General features: G+C 46.1%; 2 protein-coding genes across 3 annotated transcripts in view; one reads left to right on the forward strand and one right to left on the reverse strand.

Annotated features, from left to right (window-relative positions):
- LOC309520049 (uncharacterized protein) overlaps nucleotides 1-12,019 on the forward strand; it is a 35,521-nt gene extending 23,502 nt beyond the window's left edge. For both annotated transcript variants that reach the window (XM_082201437.1, XM_082201436.1), the window contains 5 exons: nucleotides 102-265; nucleotides 1,919-2,147; nucleotides 8,654-8,877; nucleotides 10,533-10,642; nucleotides 10,790-12,019. In XM_082201437.1, coding sequence (XP_082057563.1) covers nucleotides 102-265; nucleotides 1,919-2,147; nucleotides 8,654-8,877; nucleotides 10,533-10,642; nucleotides 10,790-11,017 — 955 coding nt within the window. In that variant the 3' untranslated portion in view covers nucleotides 11,018-12,019. The remainder of the gene's footprint in view (nucleotides 1-101; nucleotides 266-1,918; nucleotides 2,148-8,653; nucleotides 8,878-10,532; nucleotides 10,643-10,789) is intronic.
- A 634-nt stretch (nucleotides 12,020-12,653) lies between these two features.
- Nucleotides 12,654-17,144, reverse strand: RHBDD2 (rhomboid domain containing 2). The gene is made up of 4 exons (XM_082201535.1): nucleotides 16,542-17,144; nucleotides 15,356-15,757; nucleotides 14,703-14,853; nucleotides 12,654-14,311 (listed from the first exon to the last, which is right to left on the reverse strand). The coding sequence occupies exons 1-4, from the start codon at nucleotides 16,693-16,695 to the stop codon at nucleotides 13,969-13,971; spliced, it is 1,050 nt and encodes a 349-aa protein (XP_082057661.1). The 5' UTR covers nucleotides 16,696-17,144; the 3' UTR covers nucleotides 12,654-13,968.
- Nucleotides 17,145-17,690: the final 546 nt, after the last annotated feature.

The following is a 17,690-nucleotide window of genomic DNA, read 5'->3' on the forward strand; positions in this document are numbered from 1 at the left end:
ACAATTTTATCCACAATGTGCATAGTTTCGAGAGCAGGCCAGCAGGGATTAGGCAGGAAAACCTCTTTGAGGGGCTGCCATCTCCTGATTTATTTTTCCAGGGCTGGCCCAAAATCCAGAACCTCAGAGCCGCCAAGTTTTCGCAGAAGCACCCAAGCGTCGAAACTGAGCCCCAACAACGTGTCCCAGGAAATGAAGCGTGGCTACCAAGAAACTCACAATGAAAACGGAGTCCTGGTAGATGCAGAGAACGTACATATTGAAGGTGGGCTGTGCCACTAAAGTACAGTACACTATTTATTTATTCGATTTAAATAATTTTTATCCCGCTCTCAAACAAAGAAAGAAAGACTTCTTGAGGTTTTTACAGTTCACTGAAAAGAAAACAAGGCAGCATTAAATGTTGAAGGCGAGAGGTTAGTATGCCACCTTGAGCTCTTTGAAGAAAAGGTGGGATATAAATGTCATAAAAATAAAAATATTCTCCTTAATTTCTTCAGGCTGCATTTCTAAAGAGATTGTGCACTTACCAGAGAATGATCCTCTTGCCAGACTGAATTCCTTCCTTCCTTCCTTCCTTCCTTCCTTCCTTCCTTCCTTCCTTCCTTCCTTCCTTCCTTCTGTGATTTTCTCTACTTATTTAACAAGCATTGCTTATTCTGCTCCAACCCACTAGCAGATTTAATCTGTCAGATACACATAGATCTCTTTTTTGTACGTGACACCAGAATTATGGAATTATGGAATTCAGTTACGAGGTGCTACAGTGTCCTAGCACGGCATGCAAACACTGCCAATATATTTACCAAGGAGGGAGGCAATAGACTCTTACGTAGTCTGCCAAAGGCCAGAAATGTAGATAGACCTAATTGACTAGGAGATCCTCTGCCCATAATCCTCTGAGCTGTTCTGTTAAAAACTTCCATGCCTGTCTGCGTTCTGCAGCCCCACACCAGCACAGAATCACCCCTTTCATTTTTTAAAACCTACACATGCATCTCTCAAGCATCTAGTCCTCAGGGCTGTGCCATGGACTATATTAGGCGAGGAAGGTGGGAGTTGGCAGGATCACCAGGGCGGGGCTTCAGCACCCTGGACAGCTGATTTCTCCTCTTCCCTGATTATAGTGCTAAGGTTCCGTTTCTGACACCTCCAGCATGTAAAATTAATATTGTTAATTGTTTTTATTATGCTTTGATTATTTTAATTTTTATTACATTTTTATTCTTTTTATTACATATTTTGTGCTTTGTATATTGTAACTTTGTGTTGTGGGCTGCCCTGAGACCTACAAGTATAGGGCGGTATTCAGATGTAATAAATAAAATAATAAAATTAATGAAAAATAGATCTAAGAGGTAGGTTTGGCAGGGAAAGAGACCTCTTTCTGGCTGAGACCCTGAAGACACTCTAAATCAGCCCCCCCCACCCAGAACTCCTCCATTGTCCATGGGCCACCTGTCAATCACTTGCCATCATATGGCATTGATTCATATTTGATCCCGCAGTTTGCAACTGTGGAATTGGAAGCCCACTCTAAGTGTGCTCCTCAAAAAGAATTCAAGTCACCTCTGCAAGTGTCCACACCAATACTCCATATTGGGGGAAGCCAATATGGCACCCTCCAGATGTTATTGGACTACAACTCCCATCATCCCTTGCTGTTGACCCATGTTGGCAGGCCTGATGGGAATTGGAGTCCAACAATGTCTGGAGGCCACCACCATACTGGCTTGATGGGCTTTACTCAGCCTAAGGCATCTTCATATGTACTTTTGCCTACTTATTTTCAATATTTAGAATTCAAGTTGTTGGTTTTTTTAAAGGATCAGAATATGCAGAATATGAAAAACACCAGTTGTTTGTGAACCCACAGGAACTCTGTTTGATACAAACCTGTTCTCTCCCCCACATTTAGATTCCAGCGGATTCTGTTTGTTGAAACCGTCGTTGACGTCCGTTAACGGTATGGGTGACAATGCAGGCACCCAGAAGGATCACAAAAGCAACTGGGGTGGCAAAGATCTGCAAAAGAATGGGAAATGGCCTTGGGTAGCCACTGTCCTGAAGGGCGGAGATCCCATTTGTGCAGGAAGCCTGATTACAGAAAACTGGGTGCTAAGCGCCAGGAGCTGTGTAGAATCTGGGTGAGTTTCCAGAACGCCATTGCTGACATTTCTTTTCTGTGCTGAAAGGTCAATGCATGGGGGCATCCCTAAAAGAAGAGGGCCTGTTCCTTTGAAGCATAGCTACAGGGGTTGGTTGGGAAGTCGCAACTCTGTAGTCCAGTCCTACAGTTCCCCTTTCACCTGGACATATTTTGCTTTTATTTACAAGAACATAGGAAGGTGCCTTGTATTGAATCAGACCTTTGGTCCATCTGGCTTAGTATTGTCTGCCCTGATCGGCAGCAGCTCTCTGTGGTTTCAAGCATGGTCTTGCTTTACCAAATCCACCTGGAGAAGCCAGGGACTGAACCTGGGACCTTCTGCACACAGTGCAGATGCTCTGCCACTGAACTACGGCCAGTCCCTATTCTAAATTATGATTGTGATTGTCGTTATGATTATATTTATTTACATCCCTCCTTTCCCCCCCAGACTGGGGCTCAAGGCGGCTTACACAAATTAAAACCATACAGATAAAATACAGAAAGCTAAAAACATATATACATTAGATAGATAGATAGATAGATAGATAGATGATAGATAGATGGGACACGGGTGGCGCTGTGGGTTAAACCACAGAGCCTAGGACTTGCCGATCAGAAGGTTGGCGGTTCAAATCCCTGCAACGGGGTGAACTCCCATTGCTCGGTCCCTGCTCCTGCCAACCTAGCAGTTCGAAAGCACGTCAAAGTGCAAGTAGATAAATAGGTACCACTCCGGCGGGAAGGTAAATGGTGTTTCCGTGAGCTGCTCTGGTTCGCCAGAAGCGGCTTAGTCATGCTGGCCACATGAGCTGTACGCTGGCTCCCTCAGCCAATAAAGCGAGATGAGCGCCGCAACCGCAGAGTCGGCCACGACTGGACCTAATGGTCAGGGGTCCCTTTACCTTTATATATATATAGTTTTACATAGAGATTATACATCACGAGCATAACAATTCCAAAGAAAAAAACTAAAAAGAGACGGGGGGATGGGGAGATTCTCGTGAACCTTCAGACCTCCCTCCCTCTGTGGGTTCCATTTCTAAATTTTATTCCTGCATATTTTACTGTAATCTATCTATTACATATCCATAGTATCTAAAGTTCATGTTACTTTACAGGTGTCACTGCAATCCTCCCAATAATTTCAACTGTTTACAGTGGTCTCTCGATATGTTAAAAAGTTATTCCAGTCTTTCACAAATATTCGGTCTTCCTGGTTTCTGATCTTTCCTGTCAATCTTACCATTTTGGCCTATTCCATCAGTTTGGTCTGCCACTCTTCTCTGGTCGGTGCTTTTTCTTCTTTCCATCTTTGGGCTAAGAACATCCTTGCTGCTGTCATTGCATACATAAACAGTCTTTTCTTTTGGGAGTTCCACACCTATGATTCCTAACAAAAAAGCCTCAGGAAAATATATCGATATATAGATATAGTTTAATTACTTTTATTATTTATTTATTTTATTATTTAAGCTCTAGTAGAATTAAAACAATTTAAAAACAAATCTATTAAAACACACATAATAAAAACAGCACAGCGCTATTTACAAACTCTTTCCAGGAAAAACAGTCATTTCCCAAAGGTCTGTCGGAAGAAAACAGTTGGCAGAAGGACAGCAAGGAGGGGACCAGTCTGGCCTCTCTAGGGAGGGAGTTCTGATACCTGGGAGCCACCACCAAGAAGTACCTCTCCTGCATCCTCACCAAGCATGCCTGTGAGGTGGTGGGACTGAGAGAAGGGCCTCCTCTGAAGATCTCAGAGACCGGGCAGGTTCATATGGAAAATACAGTCCTTCAGACAGCCTGAACCTCAGTTTGCCCTGTTCAGACTATGCCACTGGCAATTTGATTCATCTTTTGGCTATTTCAAGTTACTATTCTCAACAAAGTACCACATGAAATACTTGAGTAAGCTTAGCAGTCTTGGGATAAGAGGCAGGGTCATATTGTGCATCAGGAACTGGTAAAGACACATGAAATATACTCGGAATTGAGAGTGGATTTCATGCTCTTTATTCAGCTCATAGTGGTGAGAAGGAATGGAAGTTCCCCCAGAATGTCTGCTTTATATACATTATTTACACAATGGGCCCCACGTGATTGGCTAATTCTGGGATTCACCTGTAGGCCAATCTGGTTGCGGATTCACTTCCACCTGGAGCTGGATTGAGTGGCTCCTGTGGACCAATCAGACGTCTGCATTCTGGACCCTATTGTTCTAGGACCAATCAGACTGCTGCATTCTGAATCCTATTGTTCTAGGACCAATCAGACTGCTGCATTCTGAATCCTGTTGTTCTGGGACCAATCAGACTGCTGCATTCTGAATTCTATTCAACTCAGTACATAACAACACAGAAAGCAGAGAGTAGGAATAAATGGGCAGTTCTCCCAATGGAGGGATGCAGAAAGTGGAGTCCCACAAGGATCCATATTGGGACTCACACTTTATAAGACATTCTAGAGTTAGGGATGAGCAGTGATGTGGCCCAGTTAGCCGATGAGACCAAATTGTTTGGGGTGTTTAAAACAAACTGAGTGAAAGGGCAGTAAAATGGCAAAAGGAATTCACTGTAAGCAAGTGTAAACTGATGCATACCACGGCAAATATAAATAAATAAATCTTAATTTTGCATAGACGCTTATGGGGTCTGAACTGGCAGAGACTGACTAGGAATGAGACCTTGGGTTCATAGTGGATAGCTCAATTGAAGACATTGACCCAATGTGCAGCAACTGTGAAAAAGGCAAATTCAATTTTGGGGGTCATTAGAAAAGGGATTTCTGAGAATCACAAGCAGGGAGAGTCCTGTTGCGTTCAGGTCCTACTTGGGATCTTCCCACTGGGGCATCTGGTTGGTCTCTTGAGAGAACAGGATGCTAAACTAGTTTGGCCTGACCTCTGCTTATGCCCTTAAACTGTTTTAATGACTTTATTGCTTTATTCCTAGAATCATAGAACTGTAGAGTTGGCTGGGACCCAAAGTTCAAGGTTTCTTATTGTTTGGAGCCAATTATCATTACAGTATTATGTTATTAGATATGCTGTAAGCTGCCCAGAGTGGCTGGGGAAACTCATTCAGATGAATGGGGTATAATAATAATAATAATAATAATAATAATAATAATAATCCTACTACATTAAATGCAGCATAAGCCAGGGACAAACTCTGAAAACACAAACAAACATGATTTAAAACATTCATTTCATTTAAAGCTTCCCCTAACAGTTTTTTGTCCCTGTGACAAAAGGTATTAGAGGTATATTTCCCCTGCACATGGAAGATCCATTTGGCAAATGGCTGCCTAATCTAGGCCAGCGGCCATCTTGGAGCAGAGAGTTCCACAGAAGTTATTCAGTACCTAAGCATAGTACAGAGTTCTTCTGACCAATCAATCAACAATCTTGCTATAAGGAAAATCAGATAGAAGCAGCATCAGGAACTGGGTTTGAACACAATCACTGTGTTTTCTTCATAGAATTGTAAGAATGAGCTCCAGTTTATGATCCCTATTAATTGTTTATCCTATAAAATTTCTCAACCCACCAAATTAACCTTAGCACACGGCTTGCTCAACTGCAAATCTGGCTCCTGTTGTCTATCTCAAATTTATCTGGCTTTGTCAATAACTGTGGAATCTGAGCTTGGCTGCCTGCTGATGAAATTAACAGTGCAAGCCCCCACATGTCCACATCAAAGTAAGTCTCAATGAATTCAGTGGGGCTTGTTACCAGGTAAGCGTGTACACAATGGTAACTTAAGCCACTTAGCTGGTTTGAAGTAATGACTCCGGTAGTGCAGGCTACAGCTATTTCAGTTTTACTGCATTAGCCAGTAGGCATAACACATAATCAAAACCTGGAAATGTTAGATTTTCTGCAGCACAGTTTAAGAACCTAAGAAGAGGCTGCTGCATCAGGCCAAAGGCCCATCAAGTCCAACATCCTGATGTCACAGTGGCCAACCAGATGCCCCATAGGGAAACCAGCAAGCAGGATTTGAGCACAGGAAGACTGTCCCCTCGTTTCCAGCAACTGGCATTCAGAAGCATTGCTGACTCTAACCACAGAGGCAGAGCATAGCCATCAAGGCTAATATATATTGATAGCCCCCTCCTCTGTGAATTTGTCCTATCCTTTTTTAAAGCCATCTAGGTTGGTGGCCATCACTGCCTCCTGTTGGGGTGAGTTCCGTAGTTTAACTATGTACTGCGTGAAGAAGTCCTTTCTTTGGTCTGTTCCGACTCTTACAACCTTCAGCTTCATGGGATGTCCACTAGCTCTAGTGTTATGAGAAACCTTTGCTCTGCCCACTTTCTTCGTACCATGCATAATTTTATAAACATTCTTTATGACACAATGGTGAACGAGTTCAGCACACGATCTGGCTAAAGGCAAAAGGAATCGACCCATTTCCTTGATGAAGTGACTTTGATGTTACTGCTAACATTTCAAAAAAGAGATAACAGTAACAATAATAACTATAACAATGGCTATGTTCTGCCTCCATGGTTGGAAGCAGCAATGCTTCTGAATACCAGTTGCTGGAAATCACAGGAGGGGGGGGGAGTGCTCCTGTGCTTGAATCCTGCTTGCAGGTTTCCCACCACCACCACCACCACTGAACATCTGGTTGGCTACTGTGAGGTCAGGATGCTGGAATAGATGGGCCACTGGTCTGATCCAGAAGGCTCTTAAGTTATACAGTCGTACCTTAGTTGTCGAACGGAAACTGTTCTAGAAGTCCGTTTGACTTCCAAAAACGTTAGAAAACCAAGGCCCAGCTTCCGATTGGCTGCAGGAGCTTCCTGCACTCAATCAATAGCCGCATAAACCGCACCAGACATTTGGGTTCCAAGGAACGTTTGCAAACCGGAACACTCACTTCCGGGTTTGTGGCGTTCAGAAGCCAAAACGTTTGAGTCGCAAGGCATTCAATAACGAAGGTACAACTATTCTTTTCTAATGTTCCACTGAGCGGGACATGGTTTGGTTAAAAGTGTGTGTGTGTGTGTGTGTGTGTGTGTGTGTGTGTGTGTGAGAGAGAGAGAGAGAGAGAGAGAGAGAGAGAGAGAGAGAAGGCTTTTAGATTAAATTCTGCATTAGGGCTCCATACTTTCACCTCACCTCAAAGAGAAAGAGAAAAGAGTAACAACTACCAGAGTTTTAGAAGACATCTGAAGGCAGCCCTGTTTAGGGAAGCTTTTAATGTTTAATAGACTATTGTATTTTAATATTTTGTTGGAAGCCGCCCAGAGTGGCTGGGGAAACCCAGCCAGATGGGCGGGGTATAAATAAATTATTATTTATACCCCAACGCAATCTGAGCGTTTTTGTAACCCTTACCAGAATTCCATAAGCTGACTGTGCATTCCAGAAGCAGACGCACTGCCCCAACAAACTCACTGAGTTGTGCATTGAGAAAGCTGCCTCATTGCCAAGCACATCTCCTCAGCCCCGAGGGCTAGAAACTTGCATTGCAAAATTCTGCAGTGTGAAAAAGCAACCGGGGGCCTGGTGCTCGCAATCCAACCTTGTATCCTGTGCACTAAGTACAGAGACACGGAATCAGAGGGAGCTAGAAGCTGGTGACACCCAGCTTTCAGTGTCCCAAGGAAGGGCAAACCACCCGCTCGCCCACTTCCTCACAATTCAGTCTGGCTGTTGGATTGAGCCCAGGCCCATCTGTTCTGTTCTCCAAGTGGCCAACGAGATACGCTAATGGGAAGCTGGCAAGTAGGACTTCGGCACAGTAGTGCTCTTCTCCCATAGGGGAGCAGCTCCATGCCCTCGATCAGTTTGGATGCCATTTTCTGATGCTTTTCCAACTCTACAATATCCTTCGTAGGTTAAGGTCCAATTGCATGGGCAGGGGGAAGCCTGAACAAAAAGATCAAAAGTCTTCACAAGACAACTGATGCTCTGTATCTGGCAGAGTGACGGGCATTCTCACAGGAACAGGAACAGCAGCAGAAAATGCCCATTTTCGGGAAACTACCTTGTGATATTCTGAAGGGTGCAGTGCCGCAAGTAGAATTTCCTTGATAATCTTTAGAAGAGGCTTTGAAAGAGGATGGGACAAATTCACGGAGAAGAGGGCTATTGATGGCTAGTAGCCATTATGGCTGTGCTCTGCCTCAACAGCTGGGAGCAGTCATGCTTCTTGTGTTCAGGACCTGCTTGTGGGTTTCCCATTGGAGCCTCTGGGTGGCCACGGTGAGAACAGCATGCTGGACTAGATGGGCCCCGTTGGCTCTATTCATATGCCACCTTTATCTTCCAAGGAGCTCAAGGTGGTGTAACTGGTTTTCCTCCTCCCCATTTCACCCTCACAACACCCTCTGAGGTAGGTTAGATGGTGACTGGCCCCAGGTAACCCAATGAGCTTTGTATAACCTCCCGTTTTCCTATTCAAGCCTGATGACTCTGTTGCGATGCCGTCCTCTCCCCCTTGCCCCCCCCATCACATGTAACTTCCAGCCCATCTTTTTGCTTTGCAGAAACATCTCCTTGTACTCTGTAAAGCTCACTTCTTCAGATGAGCTGTATCCAGTTGCCAAGATTACCCCTCGCTCGTCAGGTGCCCAGGATGATGTCGCATTAGTCCAGCTGGCAAAACTGGCACCTATCACATCGACCACCCATCCCATTTGCCTTCCTGACCCGCTCCACGTTGTACCACCTGGGACTGGGTGCTGGGCGATAGGATCAAAGGAACGTGGTGGTAAGGCACAGGTGTTTCTGTCTCTGGAGACTGGGAGTGTCTCATGGGGATGGGGCAAAATTTAATTCTGTTCTCACTTAAAATCATATATCTATCTACCTAATTTGCAGTTTCTGAAACAATATGGAAACCGAAATGCAGCCATCCCTTGAAATGTACACTTCTCCAAATTTTGTGGTGCAGTTCTCAAGCAAAATAATGTGTACAAAAAGGCACAGACTATAGTGACATACCATTCTAATCATTCTGTTTATGGAAGAGTTAAAAAAGGCAAAAGTAAAGGATCCCTGACAGTTAAGTCCAGTCATGAACGACTCTGGGGTTGCGGCGCTCATCTTGCTTTACTGGCTGAGGGAGCCAGTGTTTGTCCACAGAAAGTTTTTTCCAGGTCATGTGGCCAGCATGACTAAGCTGCTTCTGGCAAACCAGAGCAGCGCACGGAAATGCCGTTTACCTTCCCGCTGGAGCGGTACCTATTTATCTACTTGCACTTTGACGTGCTTTCGAGCTGCTAAGTTGGCAGGAGCTGGGACCGAGCAACGGGAGTTCACCCCATTGTGGGGATTCGAACTGCCGATCTTCCGATCAGCAAGCCCTAGGCTCAGTGGTTTAGACCACAGCGGCACACTTGATATTTATTAGTTTGTGACTCCCTGCACTGTTTATGAATTTTGAAACAGTTTGATAGTGTTATATAAATATTGTCAATATATTATTAGCCTACATGTTGCTTGATGTGGTTCAGAAATGCTGTACAGCTGAAAATCTATAGGGAAATAGGAAGCTGCCTTATCCAGACAATGGACCCATATATCGCTCAGTATTGTCTACACTGACAGGTAGTAACTGACAGGGTTTCAGGCAGCATACTTTCCCAGTCCTTACCTGGGATTTTTATATTTTGGTAAAGGATTTTTAAATTTAATTTCATGATGTTATATAAAACAAAAACAACAGTTGTAACAAAAGATGAAAATTAAAAGATGAAAAGCAAAACTACAAAATAGTTGCATAGAATGAGTACAGTTGCACATGGGTTAAGTCCAAGTAAGGACCAATGCAGTTGCTGTAGCACCTCTTCAGGAGGTCCTCTGGAAACCCTGTGAATTATATAGCAAAATCACCCTATAGGTTTATTTAGGGCATTTCTAACTCATTGGCTCCCACAAGAGGCTTGTTTGTATACTGCACTTTCACATTAGAAAATACTGACCCTCTGGTTTGTCTTACAAATAAGAGAGGTCTTATAAAAGGCACTGGTTGTTTGCTGATCTGGTTTATCCTTGTCATCAAAAAGTATAAACATAAATACTTCCGAAACAAGAATGGCTGGGGAAATCGTGGGGTACTATTTCTCTCTTGCAAACTGTCTTGAAGAGATAAAACGAGGAATGTGTAAAAGCATTGCAGGGATCTTGGGTAAAGTTTGACAATAGAAAAGCGTAGTCCGTGAGTTAGGAAAAGCAGATTTCACATTGCTTCACAGACAGTGAGCCCCGTGCGTCCGTATTTGAATTGTAATGAGAGCTATTTATGGGAGACTTTTGAGCAGCCAAGGTTGATGGGCTTGGAGGAGAAAAGATCACAAGCCACGGGGAGAAAGAGCAAAGCAGGCAGGCAAATCCTTAGAGGCTTGTGGCGTTCCTTTCCATCAGCTCACCCTGACATCCTTCAGTGGACCATGACCTCGCTGGACAGCTGTGTCCCCACCTCTTCCTTGGCCTCCACCTGTGCACAACCATTCAGCCTCAAAAAGGACCCTCAGGTAATTACCCTGTTGCTTTGAATTTCATGGATGATGGCTATGCTCTGCCTCCAGGGTCAGAGGCAGTGATGCTTCTGAATTCGGCTGCTAGCTTTCCAGTTGCAATCCTCCGGCAGCTCATTTTCACCTTTCTCTCTCTCTTGATAGCTGAGTGCAGGAGGGCTTTTCGTCTGCCCAGGAGAGGACGGGCAGCTTTACCTGGAGGGAATCTTTACATCTTCAGTGGAAAGTCAAAGCAAAGGAAAGGAGATCAGCCAATCAGCCACCTTTGTGCGTGTCGCCCCTTTAGTTCCATGGATCAGCTCTCAACTGCTCCCGAGAAGGCGCATGGGAATCCTCGGCCAGCTGAAGCAGGACCCTCTGGGCTCCTTGTGATTGGGGTTTGTTGAGGACCATGTGTGTATTCACAGAAGTAGAGTTCGAAAGGACCCCAAGTCATCTAGCCCAAACCCCTGCAATGCAGGAAACACAACTAAAGCATCCCTGACAGATGGCTATCCAACCTTTCCTTAAAAACCTCCAAGGAAGGAGAGTCCACCACCTTCGAAGGAAGTGCAATCCACTGTCAAAAAGTTCTTCTGTCAGAAAGTTCTTTCAGATGTTTAGTCAGAATCTCCTTTCTTCTCACTTGAAGCCACTGGTTCATGTCCTCCCCTCTGAAGGATAAAACAAGCTTGCTGTCTCTTCCATGTGACAGCTCTGTAGATATCTGAAGCTGGCTATCATGCCTCCTCTTAGTCTCCTCTTTTGCAGGCTAAACATTCAAAGCTTGCTCCATACAGCCAGCAAGGCTTTGTTCAATGGGAGACCGTGGGGTGGGCTTGCTATTTTTTAGACCAGACCAGCTTCCCCCAAACCTGGTAGCTTTCCAGATGTTATTGGACTACAACTTCCATCCTCCCTCCCCGGTGACTATGTCAGATGAGGCTGATGGGCGTTGGGGGAGTCCATCATCATCTGGAGGGCTGCAGGCTCTCCCCATCCCTGCTGTTTAGTGTCTACCCAGAGGCCCAGTTTCTGGGGAACATGAGGCAAGCGCTACTGGACTCGGGTCCTGCTTGCAGGATCCCCAGAATCACCTTGTTGGGCAGGGTGAACCTTTTGCCTGATCTTTTACGTAGGCATTTGGATCCTAGCCTTTGAAAGCATTTCTTATACAGACTGCATTTTATTAAGCCTATAGATTTCCATATCCTCTCTCATGTGAGTGAGTTTAGATAGTTCTTCTGCAGAAGCAGCTACTTTGCATGGCTAGACGTTTATTTTATCTTTTAACGTGGTGGGTTTTCCATTTCCCTGATAGTTGTTCAGAAAGCCACTTGAAAGGTCTTTTGGCAGACAAAGTGGCCTATAAATAAAGTAAGGCGACTTCCTCAATGGTTTTGTGCATTCTCTCTCTCTCTCCCCCGCAACCACCAACAAGGGTGGGGAACCTGTGGCCCTCCAAGTGTGGTTGGACTACAGTTGCTGGCTGGGGCTGATGGGAAGGAGTTTTAACATGGAGACAGCCATGGCTTCCCCACACCTACCCCTATCACACATCAATGCCTCATTAAAGCACCTGGAAAAAACCATCTACACACAGCATTATGGCCCCTTTAAAAGCCAGGAGGAATAGTGGTGTTTTGTGGGCAAACAGAGAGGATGCAAAGAGGCTCATCCAGATGTTACAAGTTTTTTATATTCCAGATCAAACTGCATGCAGGCTGTCCATTTTTAAAAGATTTATTATGTCTCGTCATAACCTCTGTTGACTGGAGGAAATGTCAGACCTAGGGAAAACCAATTAGTTGTCCAAAGCGTTCAAAAGAAAGGATGGGATAATGCCTCATTCTCCCCATCTCTGCGACATCAGGTGTTGAATCTCCAGCACAGCTGATATATGGTCAGACAGCACACAGCCAGCTCCCCCAGCAGTGCTCCTCCCAGCCAGCAACCAGCCCCCACACCATCATACTAAAGAACCAGCTACCTCGAGAGGTTTCTACACAAAAATTGGAGGAGACATCCATAAACCACAGTATGGCAATCACTTTATTTGGACCAGCCGAAGTGTCATAAAGTCAAATCCCAAGCTTGGAAGGGACCTTGCAGGTCATCTAGTCCATCCCCCTGCTACAGCACCCTGATAGTCGGTAACCTCTCCAGCTAGGCGCAAGGAAGCGTTTAACACCTCCAGAACTGCTCATCAGGCTGGATTTTAAATGAAACAAGGGAGAGGATTTTGATATTTGCAACTGTCATGGGATGCAGATCTGAATGGCTTGTGCAGCTTAGCCTCTGCCAAGGCCTCCTGGGACACAGAAGATATAATGACTGTTCTCCCACTGTCTTAAAAATATAAAATAAAATTGGTTGCATCGCTGGCACTGAGCAGGGCACATAGGTCCCCTTGTGAGGCACAGGGTGATTGGAAACAGCCACAGTGATCTTTGTAGAAGATATATTTGGTTTATGTATGTTTTGGGATAAGACTGAAGTCTCCTCTCTCCCCTTTCCTCACTTCATGGAACTTAGGAAGCTGCATTCTAGCAGGGTCAGAGTATTTGTCTGCCTGACCACATCTACTCTGACTAGATGAGGCTCTCCATCACCTGCGACCCAGTCTTTTTTGAGATACCAGAGACTGAATATTGAACATTTTTTTAACAAAGCGGGAGCTCTGCCACTGAGCTGTAGCCCTTCCCAGAACTGTAAGCAAACCAGCATTATTTCATACAAAGTCACAATGATTTTTATCAGTAGCAAGATAACCCCCAAACCCAAATGAACATACCTGTAAAAAATAAATCAGAGCTGTAGGCTACAGTCCCTGATTCGGGGTGTCTGTGGTTGCAGACCCAAGTCCTGTAGAAAGCTCACCTCAAGACACCATGCTTTCAAGCAGGTACTAGCTGCCACCTTTCCATACTCTTATGAAATAAATCACATGCGTAGGATGCCCCATTCAAGGGTTCAGGGTTCATAATGATTCAAGGCCAACACACACATATACAGAAAAGGCACAGTAGAAATTTACCAGTCCTGGCCCAGCCAGCCACCCTCTCAAAAGATAAAACCACATTAAATCATTTTGTAAGATTGCTCAAGCTTGGGTATAACAAGGAGACGGAACCCTGAACTTGTGGAGCTCTCTGTGCTACACTGATGATCGAGTAGAGAGAATACCATCATCTGACATGGAGAGAGGGTGGTTTCTTTGGTACACTGAATTGAAGCTGTTTAGGACTTTAAAAATCCTTCATCCACCTGGAGGAGACTCCCATCTTGGAGGGAAAACCTTTGCCGATCCTCACATGAATTGCAGGCAGTAGAATACAGGAATTTCACCCTATGTGAACTCGACAAAGCTCTGCTGATTCTGACGCTGCTCCTGCAGCTGGAAACCCAGGTGCATGGGGGACATTGGAGCAATCTGTCCTCTTGGGTCCCCCTGAGTCAGACCCACTGAAATGCTGCAAGATGGATCCTGGTGGAGATTGGAAATGGTGCTGGATGCATGACCCTCCAAGGGAACCAGTGCACTGATTCAGCACAGGACCGGGTATGCACTGTGGCTGAGATCCAGGAGGGCATGTACTGGGGTGTTGCATATGAACAGCAAGCAAGGAGGGAGGAGAGGAACTGTGATAGCTCTGAGTGGGGTAAGAACCGGGTGGTGGGTTTAGCCTGAAGAGAAGAGAGAGGTGTCATTCCAGATAAAATAAATGACTTCATCACACAGCACATAGTTAAACAATGGCAACTTGCTCCTATAGAAAGAAGTAATGGCCAGAAAGATGGATTTAATAGACAACTTGATGGAGAAAAGGGTTATCAATATATATTAACCTTGATGGCTATGCTCTGCCTCTGCAGTTGGAAGCAGCAATGCTTTTGAATATCAGTTGCTGGAAACCCCAGGAGGGGAGAGGGCTCTAATGCTTGGGTCCTGTTTGAGGGTTTCCCATTGGGGCATCTGGCTAGACTAGATAGGCCACTAGCCTGATCCAGCAGGGCTATTCATGTTTTTATGTGCCAATTGAGCACATAACTCCCTTACTGGGATGGGCATACTTACTTCCTGCTCTGAGAAGCCCTTCTCTCTGCTATAGACCCTGGAACATACTTCATTCCTGGTATTCTCTTCAGCAGACGGAAAGGTAACTTTTTATCCAGATGAGAGACTGTTGATTCAGGGAGATCTGCACCAAAGCAGTAGCCATAACCATCTGAGTTTGGCAAGCAGTTAAGGAAGAGCTAGAAAAAGAGCCCAGGCTGTCTCCCTAGGGTGCATTATTTTATACTCCTCTAGCTCAGCCTCCCCATAGGCACTCTTTCTGTTCTAAAATAAAGAGGCACCGACACTGTAGCCTTTTCTCACAATGAGAGTGCTCTAGATGTCCTGATTATTTTGGCTGGCCTTTTACATTTCTATCCTACTATTCCTCCAAAGAGCCCAAGGTGGTATATGTGGTTCTCCCTTGCTCTGCTTTTTATCCTTACAGCGACCCTGGGAGGTCGGACAGACTGAGAGACTGACTGGCCCAAGATCAGGAGCCAGATTCACAGCAGAGTCAGGAATTTAAACCGTGGACTCTCCCAGGTCTTAGTTCACAATAACCAAATTCAATTTTGACCAGGAGAGGGTCCTAATGTCCAGATAAAGAGGTTTGGAGGGCCCCATTCAGCATTTCCCCAAACTGGCTTATGGGAATCTATTCAAAAGGATACAGATGTCTCCAATTAAGAGGCCGCAGATGTTCCCTAGGAGAGAGGAACTTAGAATAAGCCAAGCCACGCAAATCAGGACCCACGGCACCAGTGCCACATGGATGTTGACCCCAAACAGCAGTGTCCTCCTCATCCGGGAGCGGGCAATGGACGCAGCCAGCATGGCAAAAGCCACAGGCACAAAGCCTTTGGCATCTGCCACTTCCCAGAGCCTGGAAAGGGCAGCCCAGAGCATCAGGTAGAGCAGAGCTAAGGAAATGGCAAAGGCCACAGTGAGGAAGCAGTGTCTCACAGTACCCACGGTCTTCTCAAAGCTGCCGGCAAAGTACCAAATGATGATGGCGCCACATACCAAGGAGATCACATCCTCATACACACAGATGTAGGTCACCAGCCTATATACTGAGATGGGAGGAAAATGCCATGTCGGTAAAAGATATCCTGTTCCTACACAAGAAGCAACACAGTAAGCTGTCTTACACTGGGTACGTCCATTGAGCTCATTGTTGCCCACACTGACAGACAGTGGTTCTCCAGGGTTTCAAACTGGCGGCTGCTTGCAGCCCTATCTGGAGATGTCATTGGGGGCTGAGCCTGGGATCTCTGCAGGCACAGCAGGTGCTCTTCCCCTGAGCTTTTACTTAAAAGCAAAGGAAAGCTCCAGTCCACGTTATTCTAAACAAAGGGCTGGTTTAAAGAGGAACATAGGAAACTGCCTTATGCTGACTATTGGTCCACCTAGCTCAATCTTCTGTAGATCTCCAGGGTTTCAGACCATGCTCTCTTTTCCCCAGCCTTCACTGGACATATGGTTGGGTACTGAACCTGAGACATGCAAAACGGATGCTCTAACCCCTTGGTTCCCAACGTGGGGCACACGCCCCACGGGGGGGGGGTAATTTGATTTCTAAGGGGAGCAATTCGAGAATGAGTTATTAACAGTGAATGGCCTTTTAGGCTTCCTCCGCGTGAATAGGAGCATCAGGATTTGAGAGGTGCTTAGGTGGGGCACGGCCAAAAAAAATGTTGGGAAACACTGCTCTAACCACTGAGATTCAGCCCTTAGCGTAGGAGTCCCCAGTTTCTCCTCCCTTGACTCAGGACCCCCAAAGACCCTACTCCCCATTTTGGCAATAACTCCCCCACCCGTCGAAAAGAGAGGGGGGTCGGTGTCCCACCGCCTCACCCTGCCCCTCCAGCACCGCTTCGGGGCGCAGCGAAAAGGCGGAAGAAAGGTCTCCCGGCAGGCCCCGCTCCGCGCCCCACGGCAGCAGGCTCGGCCCAGAGGCCAGGAAGGAGAGCAGCACCGTCAGAAAAGTCGCCACCGGCAGCCGCTCCATCCTCCTGTTTCCCTCAGAGTCCAACTGCCGGGATCAGAAGTACTTCCGCCTTCCCCTGGTTTTGCTTCCGGGTCCTTGGTGGTTGCGTCCGTTGCCAAGGAGCCTGCAGGCCGTCTCTCTCGCTGAGGGAGGAGGGCGGGGCGCCGTGGCGCCTGCTTTCCGATAGGATGGCGCCTTTTACAGCCACGCCCACTGCCTCCCCAGGTCTTCGCGGAGGGAGGCTCTCTCGCTCCCGGCTATCTGACGTGATTGGTGGGAGGTGACGTCAATCCCTGTGGTAGTTAAAGGGGAGGGACGTGGCTGAGGGAGAGACGGGTTCCTTTGGGGCGTGGTTAAGGGAGAGGCGTGGTCAGAGAGCAGTTAAAGGAGAGGCGAGGCCACTGAGGGCGTGGCTGACCGGATTTGCTTCCCAAAGGGCATAGCTGTATGAGATTCACGGAGGCGTGGTTACATTGGAGCTAATGTCCGTGATGGGCGTGGCTACAGTAGAGGCGTGTCTCTAATGGGCGTGGGTAAAGTACAGGCGAACACTGAGATGGCACTTGCACCACTATTGTTTTCGGCACATATTAAATTTTGCCTTCTGCTTGGCTTACATCCATTTACTTTGTTAACAGTGCCAGCCTTTTTAACTCATAGAGGTGATTTAAATCGTCTCCATGTAGGTGGCCTTTGCAAGGACAAATATCCCAAGGAAGAGGCTCAACAAAAAATCACCACCCGTTGCTGGGTGAGCAAAGGCAGCGACATACATTTCATTGCAGATCGTGGGCTAAGTTGTCCCTGCTACATTCGGGCAGCCTTTTAAGTTACATCCAGGCAAGTTCAAAAATTCAGTTTTCTCCTCAGGTGTATTGGATGTGAAGAGATGGCCCCAATTTTCCAGAGGTGGAGCCCACTCTACTTCCCTCTTTGAATAATGTTGGGGGCATCTCTCAGTCTTCAGAAAGACTGGCCTGATACTATAAATGAAGTGCACAGAATCACAAAAAATG

Source organism: Podarcis vaucheri (assembly GCF_965113315.1).
Source record: "Podarcis vaucheri genome assembly, chromosome: 15".
NCBI lineage: Eukaryota > Metazoa > Chordata > Lepidosauria > Squamata > Lacertidae > Podarcis > Podarcis vaucheri.